Source organism: Sparus aurata, chromosome 9 (genome assembly GCF_900880675.1).
Source record: "Sparus aurata chromosome 9, fSpaAur1.1, whole genome shotgun sequence".
NCBI lineage: Eukaryota > Metazoa > Chordata > Actinopteri > Spariformes > Sparidae > Sparus > Sparus aurata.
In genome coordinates, this window is record NC_044195.1 from 36,563,353 (window position 1) to 36,574,910 (window position 11,558).

The window sequence follows — 11,558 nt, forward strand, 5'->3', positions numbered from 1 at the left end:
CCTGTTCGCCAGGTGGAGGCGCTGACGCTCAGCTGCTCAGTATTAACTCAGTGTAAAACCCAAAGTCAGTTTGTGTCCTCGTCACTGTGGTTGTGGTCTGAGTGTGTGGAGGTGTCTGTGGTTAGCAGGCAGAGGAACAAACTCATGATGTCAGCCAGCTCATATCTGTAACTTTCCAGCACATTCAAACATTCACACAGAATAATATGTTGTTTGTTTGTCAAGTTCTCATCCTGTTAGTAAAAATGTACCGGACCATCCAGAGAACAGGAGCATAGAACTGACAGAGGAGATGAACCCACGCAGTGTTTCATCACTCGTTACTGTTCACGTGGACAATATATTTATATTTAAACTCCATCGACTGTTTGAGAGTTCAACTGGAGCTGATTTCACATTTTCCAGACTGTATACTCAAATAATGAAACTCGCTGTCTGCTTCTGTTTTTCTTCAAACTTCTCCAAAAGCTCACTTTTAATAAAGTTACTATTAAAACACAAATAGGAGAAGTTAAGTCTCCAGAACTTCAGTAAAGCAGAAGTCAGAATCAGAATCAGAATCAGACGCTTTCACAGAGTTTAGCTCAGTGTGTGTGTGTGTGTGTGTGTGTGCATGACGATAAACAGAGTGGGAGGAAAGAAAAGGCACGACACAGTCCAGTCAAAGTCAAGAGTCACAAATACAAAGTAGAAATATTTACAATTCAACATGTGTGTCAAATGTCTGTTTTAATTTGTAGAGTGCTGCAAACCTCCGTCTGCCAGCGGTGGGTGGTGTCAGACTGGTGGAGGCTGGGAGGTCTGCTGGGAACCAGTTTGACTCTGAAGGAAGTCACTGAGGCAGACAATGTGTGGAGGAGGTCAAATAAAGGTTATTATATAAAACCTATTTAAGACATATTTATGTCATGACACCTTCCCACCTGACCGAGCAGGTCCAGCAGGAGGCGCCGGCTCTGGTCCCTGCTGGTTTCCATGGGAACCCATCAGTGATGTGGAGCATCTGAGGGTTGGAGGTGTTGGGCAGCAGAGGATACCTGCCCCTCTCTGATCCATCAGGTCACCTGCTCAGGTGAGACAGTGGAGGTTAGCTCCATGTTACCTGCAGTACATCCCTCCACTGAAGCTTGGTGTTGTAGAATGTGACTTTCAGACAGACGGAGCAGCTCAGTACTGACTGACTCCAACCTGAAGCACCGCAGAGACCGTTTGTAGAGATGATTAGAGCTTTAACACAGAATCAGACTTCAGTCCTGCTGCTGACGCCATGAGCTGATGTGTGTGAGTTTTAAATCTCTTAATGAGGACAGTTAACAGTGTGAGGATGACGTCAGCACGGGGAACACCTGAAGGCATATATATATATATATATATATATATATATATATATATATATATATATATATAGACATACATACATATATATATATATATATAGTTACGACCAGGGCCTAGGGGAAACCCTGGTGTAACAAGAGTGTGAGACTCCCCTCTTCCTCCAAGCACCACCAGCAGCAAAGCATTTTAAATAGTTTTATTAACAAACTTAATTTTCACAATCACACAGTGCTGGCAGTCCGGGACAGCAGAGGAGAGCCCACAGGAACTGGAGAGAAGCCGGCCTTTAAACATACATATACATTTATATACATAGACATACATACATATACATATATACATACATACATATACATATATACATTTATATACATAGACATACATACATATACATATATACATACATACATATACATATATACATTTATATACATAGACATACATACATATACATATATACATACATACATATACATAGACACATATACATATATACATACATATATACATAGACACATATACATATATACATTTATATACATAGACATACATACATATACATATATACATACATATATACATAGACATACATACATATACATATATATTCATACATATACACACAGACGCCTCTCTAAGCAGTTTGGCCCGTTGCTGCGATACGTCGACATTGCCGCCATCTTGGATGTGGCAGCTCCGCCCCGTGAACTGATACAAGTCAGTGTAGTGAACTTTATAAAGCTCCTTCTACAAAGTGCTATAAGTTAATGTCTCATTTACACATTCACACATGTACAGATATATTCAGGAAAAAGACAGGAACCAAAAACACCGTCTGTAACGTTCTCTGATGATTATAAACGTTAACTACTCCTCATATGTTCAGTTACAGGTCTGCACCAAACCACAGGATGTGTTTTATTATGTTTATATGTGTTTACAGCTGCTGATGTATGTAACTCTGCTACTGTGATGATACATGACAGTTAAATATTGGCTCTGTGTATAATAACCACTGGATGTGACTGAATGTAGAAAACACCACAGTCACTGAATAAACACTGATCAGATGTCAGTCTGTCTCTGGATGGATCAGCCTGGTCTCTGAGCCTCGTGACCTCAGCGGGGGCTCACCTACACTCGCAGCCAGCGTCATTGCCATATAAAGACAAAACGCTTTCATTCCTGTTTCTGAAGTGTTGCGTGTCACTTCCTTCCTTGTAGATTTGAATAGATGCGTTGTCGCCCTGATCAGTGCCGACTCAGTGCTGCCTGTGGAGAAGTGAGCAGCAGACGGACAAGCCGAGGAACAGACGAGGAACAGACGGACACGCAGACCAACACTCCTGCTCACCTCTCAGGTAACCCACAGATCAGGAGTTTCCTCCTCCATACAGGTGCTCCTGAACGCATCGCTGTGGGATGAGACACACCTGAGCAGAGGGCTTTATTCTGTGTGTGTGTGTGTGTGTGTGTGTGTGTGAAATGTCATGTTGTTGCATTTGTTCAAACTCAACTTCTGAATGATCCAGACGTGAGCTGTGTTCGCTGTCAGCTCTGCTGCGGCGCTCGCTGATCGTCTGGCTCAAACACAAAGAACAACACAGACTTGTAACTGTGCATTACTGGTGTTGTAACTTTGTGCGTGTTTGACAGAAGTAATGAAAAGGTTGTTGAATGAAGGTGGAGATGAGGTGGAGGCAGAGAGGCCTGCAGGAGAGGAAGGAGAAGTTAAACCTCTGCAGCGAGCTCAACAGGAAGTTTGTGGTCAGCTTCACTTCAACTGCAGAAAATCCCTCCGAGGCCGCGAGCAGAAACTGACGCGCTTCATGAATCCGTTTAATGTGATCAGTTCTGGTACTTTTCAGTTCTGGTACTTGTGATAGCTGCTGCTGTGGAGGTGTGAGGAGATGTTGGTGCACGTGGTGGACAGGCTGGCGAGGCCGAGGCCACGCTGCTCTGATGATTCACAGTCACATGATCTTCAGTCACACAAAGACTAATATGGAAGTTCACTGACAACCTGTGGTGCAAAGCAACTAAGAACATTAACCAAGATCACTAAAACACTTTCTGATTGATATTTATTCCAATAACTGACGAAGCGCTCTGTTTCCCGTCTGTCTTTGGCGCTAGAATGTTTGTCATGGAGTGAATGAATGTTTGACAGTTTATTAACACGTGCTGCTGCTCTCAGCTCGCTGAGATCGACTGTCTGTGTCAGAGAAATCAATGAATCCAACCCAGTCAGACCACTCTCTGTGTTCTGCTGTAGCTGTTGGTCGTGATGCGTTTAAGGACTCATCCTGCGTCTGTAACATCACACTCATTTCACTCCAGTCAGCTCAGAATGACTGAAGGTTAAACTCTCAGTTTATTCTCGAGGCTTCTGTCCCCTGCTGCACCCCTCTAATCATCTGTCTATCTATATCTATATATATATATATAGATAGATATCTTGATATTGATATCTATATCGATATATGTATATAAAATATCAGACAGATTCAGGCTTCCTCTCTTGTTTTAGAACTGGGACGAGAGTCGAGCTTCAGATTTATTTTCCATGCACACGAAACATCCCGACTCACCTGATCGACTTGATGTCAAAGATAAAATAAATCTTCACAGTTCCAGAGAAGTCTGACTGACGGGAGATTCTGACGTGACTGAATATAAGAAGACTCGTCAGTTTCATTTTCAGTGGTTAATAATGAAGCTGACGTGTGAGAGTTCAGTCTGAGTCGTCATGCTGTGATTCATCGTGTCCACTGACTGAAGCAGCTGTTTATGTCGAGGTCAGCGCGTCTGATCCTTTCAGTTACATCGGGCTCTGTTTGGTTAATGAGCTACATGCTAACAGCTAACAGTGCTACCTGCTACATGCTAGCTTCATACATCAGTAGCCGCTGTGCTGGGTGCAGTCGTCTCTCAGTGTGTGGATTGTTTCTTGTAGTTTTGTTGTCACACGAGTGAATAATGAGCTCTTGTGTTGCAGCAGGAGGAACTGAATCACTGGTTGTTGTTCCTCAGGTCAGTTACAGACGACACACTGAGCTGTTAGTGGACAGGAACTGCTTCTACACACTCAGTGTGCTGATACAGTGACATCACCATCAGCCTGTAGCTGTGATGAGGTCAGAGGTCAGACGGCTGTCTATATTCAGTGACGGAGAAGAAATGTGGCGTGGCGTGGCGTGATGTAGCGTGGCGTGGCGTGATGTAGCGTGGCGTGGCGTGATGTAGCGTGGTGTGGCGTGATGTAGCGTGGTGTGGCGTGATGTAGCGTGGCGTGGCGTGATGTAGCGTGGCGTGGCGTGATGTAGCGTGGTGTGGCGTGATGTAGCGTGGTGTGGCGTGGCGTGTTGTGATGTAGCGTGGCGTGGCATGGCGTGATGTAGCGTGGTGTGGCATGGCGTGGCGTGATGTAGCGTGGCGTGGCGTGATGTAGCGTGGTGTGGCGTGATGTAGCGTGGTGTGGCGTGATGTAGCGTGGCGTGGCGTGATGTAGCGTGGCGTGGCGTGATGTAGCGTGGTGTGGCGTGATGTAGCGTGGTGTGGCGTGGCGTGTTGTGATGTAGCGTGGCGTGGCATGGCGTGATGTAGCGTGGTGTGGCATGGCGTGGCGTGATGTAGCGTGGCGTGGCGTGGCGTGATGTAGCGTGGCGTGGCGTGATGTAGCGTGGCGTGGCGTGATGTAGCGTGGCGTGGCGTGGCGTGGCGTGATGTGGCGTGGCGTGTTGTGATGTAGCGTGGCGTGATGTAGCGTGGCGTGGCGTGGCAGCTGGATTGGAGCTGCAGGAAGTTGAATCAGTCCTGAAAGGATGAAATCTGAAGTCTTTCTTAACATCCTCTTTCTTGATGATAAGTGTGTGTTCATGTAAACACACACACACACACACACACACTCTCAGTGAATCATCAGACTGAAATAAACGAGGTGTCATGTGATCTCAGCGTCTTCTCTCTTCCTCCTCTGAACGTGATCCACTGAGTCAGCTGTCTCTTCTGCTCTGATGTCTCCATGTGGATCAATAAGTATTAATCGGGGTTAACTGGACCTTTCAGTCGCGATTGTTCAACATCAGTTCTGAGTATGACTCTGAGGCCGGCTGCTCACACGGCGTCTCTCAGTCGTTCCACTTCAACACTTGAACGAGGGAAAAACTGACTCGATGATCTTCAGTTTTCTGTGACGTGTGCGACTGCTCGGTTTAATCTGGAGAGACTGAATCATTTCAGGTTTCTTTAGCTTCTTTATTTGGACCACAGCAGCTCCTGCTTAAAAATGATAAATGATAATAGTAATGAAGCATCTGTATTATCGCTGTCCGACCTCTGGTTCTGCTGCAGCCGGTCCATCAGGACTCAGAGCTGAACAAGTGAAGAGTTAAATCATCCAGACTGAGTTCTTCCTCCTCGCTGTGCTGCAGCTGATCACCAGCACAGACCAGCACGATTTCCATGCTGGTCTGTGCTGGTTTTTCCAGCAGGGATGTGATCACAGCTGATCACAGCTGATCACAGCTGATCACAGCCAGCAGGAACAGACAAAGAGGCTGTTCTGTCAGACAGGAAGTGAACGGCAGCAGAAGAGAGAAGTGTGAACAGCTTGCATCAGAGAGCAGAATCAGGAGGTTTCTCTTCACTTCCTCCTCTGCTGCTCTCAACACATCTGCTCTGCTCGCTGTACTCACAGGATGTCATGTCAGTTTCAGGATCCAACATGGCCGCCCCCGTGACCATCTCTCCAGAGGAGGAGGAGGAGCTCAGAGAGGCCTTCTCTAAGATTGGTAAGAGCACTGAGGCTGATGTCACTTCCTGTTGCTGACGGCCTTTAATAACTGTCTGACTGTATAAATGATCACTTCTCCCAGTCTGTCTCTGAACTGTTCACCTGTTTTATTCAGCTAGCAGAAGTGCAGTGTTAAAGGCTGATCAGACATCAGAATATTTTAATGTAAATGGTCCTGAGGCCAAACTGATCACAGGTCAGACTGTAGCTGAACACACAGAGTTCAGTAAAAAGAACTGCTTGAGGATGAGCCAGGTGTGTTCCTGTGTTTGCACATTCATTGGAATAGTTTGTTTCTTGTATAGTTGTATAGATTATTACTGTTTATAGTGCAGTTTGCACTGTGTAAATACATTGTTTATATCTTATTTACGTTATGTACAGAGTGTTTTTCTTTTTCTCTCTTTTTTTTGTGGACCCGCTGCTGCTGTGACACAATCATTTCCCAGTCTAGGATCAATAAAGTGATTGTATTCTGTTCTGTTCTGTTGACCTCTGACCTCTCCTCCTGCAGACGTGGACAACAACGGCTTCATCAGTAAGGACGAGCTCACGGAGCTGTTCAGAGCTGCCAACCTGTCTCTGCCCGGATACAGAGTCAGAGAGATCGTCCAGGAGCTGACCAAGACCAGCAACCAGCTCACCTTCCAGGACTTCACTCAGGTGAGCCCACAGGTCAAAGGTCACCAGGCCAACACACACCTCTGTAGTAATCCATTACACAGAGAGTGAGAGTGCAGTACTATATAGTAGAACTCCAGTATTTAACAGTGTTACAGTACTTTGTATGTATGAGCTCACAATGTAACTGAACTTCAGCAGCTTCTTTTACAATGTTGCATTAAATATAAATATTTCCAGATTGTGCTCAGGGAAGTACAGCTGACGCAGACTCCACATGTTTCTGTTGTCTACGGTTCTGTCAGTCAGTGACCCTGTTCTGTTGTCCGGCCCGTCTGTGGCATCAACGTGTTCAGCACCGTTTCTGTGTCTCGTTCAGGTTGTCCACGGGCTGAAGAGCAGCGAGGTGGCCAAGACGTTCAGGAAGGCCATCAATAAGAAGGAGGGGATCTGTAGCGTGGCGGGAACATCGGAGCAGACGGGCACCCAGCACTCGTACTCCGGTCCGTTCATCAGCATCAGATCAGATCAATCAATCAATCAGTCCATCAGCATCGATTCATCTGTTTTAATAACCCGCATCATAACTTCTAGCTTTGTTAACATCTGTGAGTCTGTTTGTGAGGCGACTGTTCATGTTTCCATAATGAGAACAGTAAGAATCAGATTGAGTTCTGTGGGTTTGATTCCCTCTGAGGTTCCGGGGACAGAACATCTGAACGGATCCACAGAGGTTCTGAGCATTGAAGGACCGTTTATAAACCCAGAGGAGGCGTGATGGTGGTTCTGTCTCTGACGGACTAAACTGTAACGGGTCAGCCAGATGTCGGCTGTGGTCTGATGTGTGCTGTCTTCCCCCTGCAGAGGAGGAGAAGGTGGCCTTTGTGAACTGGATCAATAAAGCTCTGGAGAAGGACGGAGACTGTAAACATGTTCTGCCCATGGATCCTTCCAGCGACGACCTGTTCACCGGCATGGGAGACGGCATCGTCCTCTGGTACCTGCTGCTTTAAAACTGTCTGATCCGTTCACAGCCACGAGCTGCTGACTCGCTCTTTAGCTGAGAGTCAGGTGGTCCTATTATAATACAGCTAGCATGTTAGCCTAGCTTAGCATAAAGACTGGAAAAATCAAGGTCTCTGATTAACTCTGACAGGCGGCCATTGTTCCAGGAATAGTTCAACATTTTTGAAAATGCAGTCTTGTTTAAAGTGATGTCGCTGTGTAAACGCCTCCTAACTGTCCAACGTGTCACCTGACAGTAAGATGATCAACCTGTCGGTGCCCGACACCATCGACGAGAGAACCATCAACAAGAAGAAGCTCACACCTTTCACCATCCAGGTGAGACTGAAGGAAGTCTGAGGCAGTCTGATGACATCATCTGTTCATGTCTTTACATCCCGTGTGGTTCTGTCCTATTGAACAGGAGAACCTGAACCTGGCCCTGAACTCTGCGTCCGCCATCGGCTGCCACGTGGTCAACATCGGGGCGGAAGACCTGAAGGAGGGCCGGCAGCACCTGGTCCTGGGTCTGCTGTGGCAGGTCATCAAGATCGGACTGTTCGCCGACATTGAGCTCAGCAAGAACGAAGGTGTGTGTGTGTATGATAATTCTACATGGACAGAATAATAAGAACACCATTCGTCTAATAAAACTGACTGTATTCTCAGAAACGACCACAGACTTTAGAGTCATTCTCTCAGATGAGAAATCAACACCACTGAAGTCTGAACAGTAACTGGGAAGCTAAAGCTAGGTTTGTTAGCTTAGCTTAGCATGGAGAATGAACAGCTAGCCTGGCCTGGTCCAAAAACCCACCAACCAGAAGCATTTGTGTGTGTGTGTGTGTGCAGCTCTGGTGGCTCTGCTGCGTGATGGAGAGTCTCTGGAGGATCTGATGAAACTGTCCCCTGAGGAGCTGCTGCTCCGCTGGGCCAACTATCACCTGGAGGAGGCCGGCGCCGGCAAGATCAATAACTTCAGCTCTGACATCAAGGTTTGATTATTTCTTCCGTCAGAAGTCGAACCCCTTCAGTCTGTTCTCATGTGTGAGGCTGTTTCTGAAACTGTGTGTGTGTTCAGGACTCTAAGGCGTACTACAACCTGCTGAACCAGGTGGCACCTAAAGGAGACGAGGAGGGGATCCCCCCCATCGCCGTCGACATGTCGGGGCTCAGAGTAAGACTCTCGTTAATTACTCAGAGGAGTCATAACATTTGATGTGAACGTGCGTTGACGTCCTCCTCGTCGTCTCTCTGCAGGAGAAGGAGGACCTGAAGCGAGCCGAGTGCATGTTGGACCAGGCCGACCGGCTCGGCTGCAGACAGTTCGTCATGCCCACAGACGTCGTCCGCGGCAACCCCAAACTCAACCTGGCGTTTGTCGCCAACCTGTTCAACAAATACCCGGCTCTGAAGAAACCCGAGAACCAGGACATCGACTGGAGCTCCATCGAAGGTCCGTCACACTCCTGAGCAGTTACTCCACTACATGTCAGAGTAGTACTTTTACTCTACTAGTTACTTCTCAGATTGGATTACTTACAAATACAACAACATAATAATCCCATGAAACACTTATAAAAACTAGAGAAAGCAAGTTGTGAACAACTTGCGGTTGTGAATGCTGCCTGTTGACCAGCTGAAGTCTTTGCTGGCTGTGAAAACTGAAAAATGTCCAGAATATCTCAAAACTGTAAAATAATGTAGATTTGTTAACAAACTGAATGTATTATAATATATCGATGATTGGAAACATTTACATTTTTGGAAGGAGTTTCTGGCTCAAATGAATGAAAAGATGATAGTTAAATATAGTTAACATGTTGGGAAATACACACAGTGATAAACAGAGAATATTAACCTGACTCATTGATAAATCTGTCTCTCTCTGTGTTGCCCAGTTGATCTCGGTTGCCACGGTGATGGTAACCGGGTTGGTCCTGGTAACGGACTGAGAGAGTTGATGATTTCAGCTGAGGCTCACCTCACATTATCATGCCTCTCTCTGGAAAACAATAACTGCTATCACTCAAATAATGATATGGTCGAACTATGAGAGTCTTTTGAGCACTTTGGGAAGTTTTTGTGTGTGTGTGGTCAAAAATGTGTCGTGTAGAACAGTTCAGAAAAGTGAATGTGTTTGTCAGCCTCCAGATATTTTTCCTCTCAGTTTAATGGGACTTAATGTGGCAGTTGGTCGGTGTTCCTGTCAGTTAAACGCCCACCGAGCCAAAAGCTGTAACGCCAGCACGAGTGTACCTACAAGTTGGTGTTTTTATTTTTCTGCCGGAGTGAAAATTGTGGAAGGGAGGGCGAACTGAAGACGAGCTCATCCCCACTCTGTCGACACTCCACCACATACACACCAATGCAAACATTTCAAAGTGGCTGAAGAGTGACCACTGTTTGAACTGCGACTGTGCAAAAAGTATGAATGCTGTGAAAAAGTTGAATTCAGGTGAGAAAGTCCTAATCTTTGTGAACGTTTCACAGTTTGAATGGAGTTTCTTTGAGAATGTCTGAAGGAGGGAGAAGAGCTGGAAAATGAGTGGGTGTGACGTGATTTCTCATTGACTGCCATTATAACTGTGATGCAACAAAGCTTCAACTCTCTGTCGTCTGCTTGAACGGGAAAAAATGGCAGAAAAACGTAAAATATTTCAGAAAGTATGAATGAATATGATATGAATGAGATCAATCAGAGAAGCACGCGCGATCAATTCCCTGTTGAGACGAATATTTTGGTGTTTGAATGGAGTGAATACGTTTAAAAATGTGGACGAGTTCAGGGCCAAAATATCAGACGGGAAGACATACAAACAAAAGAAGAGATGTTGAGATGAAGCCAGTGACCTCCAGGTGTGTTCTGTTGCAGGTGAGACGAGGGAGGAGCGAACCTTCAGGAACTGGATGAACTCTCTGGGAGTGAATCCTCGAGTGAACCACCTCTACGCGTAAGAACTGAACTCTAACCCTAACCCAGCAGCATCCTCAGGGACTCACTGTAGCTCAGACCAACCGTCTGCACAATAAAGTCACTTCCTGTCTTTGTCACTGTGTCACAGAGACATCGATGACGCTCTGGTGATCTTCCAGCTGTACGAGAAGATAAAGGTCCCGGTGAACTGGGACAGAGTCAACAAACCTCCGTACCCCAAACTGGGCAGCAACATGAAGAAGGTACGACGACGCCAACTGCAGCCCGGAGCTACATGCTAACATTAGCATGCTAACAGACTCACAATGATGACGCTGTGTTAGCATGTTAGCGTCACTTGTTGATAAGCAGTGGTGGAGAAAGAGATCAAGTCCTTTAAGTAAAAGTAGAAATATCATTGTGCAAAAATACTCTAACTACATTTAGTAATACTTCTTTACTTCGACTTCAGGACGTTTACTTGTAATAAAGGATCCAACGTGCAGTTGCAGTTAGTAACTACAGTTCCTAACATACTGAAGTTAAACCTACTCCATTTCTCTTCAGAAGTATTGTGAAGTGGAAATACTGTTTTTAGGTACTCCACTTGAGTAATTGTACTTAGTTACTTTCCACCACTGTGAACTACAGCGTTAAGATGCTATCAAGGAGCCCGTCTGCATAATCAATACTAACTGATGATACTTACATACTTTTACTTAAGAAACAGTAGTGGAGTATTTTTTGACTGAGCCAGCTTTAAAGGAGAACTTCGGTCGATTTAAACATGCAGCTTCATTGCTCAAGCTACCCTTGACTTGCCAGTACCGAAGACGCGAACACATTTGGTCCAGCCATTACAGAGCTCCGTGAACGGAGACT

At 45.7% G+C, this 11,558-nt stretch overlaps 1 protein-coding gene across 2 annotated transcripts; it reads left to right on the top strand.

The window, feature by feature from the left end:
• Positions 1 to 832: 832 nt before the first annotated feature.
• LOC115588039 (plastin-2) lies at positions 833 to 10,993 on the top strand. Of its 2 annotated transcripts, XM_030428284.1 has the most exons (13): positions 833 to 871; positions 2,594 to 2,699; positions 6,051 to 6,131; positions 6,648 to 6,796; positions 7,134 to 7,257; positions 7,619 to 7,751; positions 8,017 to 8,098; positions 8,184 to 8,349; positions 8,612 to 8,754; positions 8,841 to 8,936; positions 9,020 to 9,215; positions 10,635 to 10,713; positions 10,825 to 10,993. In XM_030428284.1, exons 1-13 carry the CDS (start codon positions 848 to 850, stop codon positions 10,976 to 10,978), a joined length of 1,533 nt encoding a protein of 510 aa, XP_030284144.1. In that variant the 5' UTR covers positions 833 to 847; the 3' UTR covers positions 10,979 to 10,993. The 2 variants fall into 2 exon arrangements, with proteins under 2 accessions (XP_030284144.1, XP_030284146.1); XM_030428286.1 differs by lacking the exon at positions 833 to 871 and having other exon boundaries at positions 2,563 to 2,699.
• Positions 10,994 to 11,558: the final 565 nt, after the last annotated feature.

What these genes read in the sequence shown, in the direction of transcription:
- LOC115588039 (XM_030428284.1), top strand. Translation starts at nt 848, where the DNA reads ATGTGTGGAGGAGGTCAAATAAAG. An exon ending in AGAGGCCTTCTCTAAGATTG is followed by an intron (nt 6,132 to 6,647) that starts GTAAGAGCACTG and finishes CTCCTCCTGCAG; the next exon opens with ACGTGGACAACAACGGCTTC. An exon ending in CGACTGGAGCTCCATCGAAG is followed by an intron (nt 9,216 to 10,634) that starts GTCCGTCACACT and finishes GTTCTGTTGCAG; the next exon opens with GTGAGACGAGGGAGGAGCGA.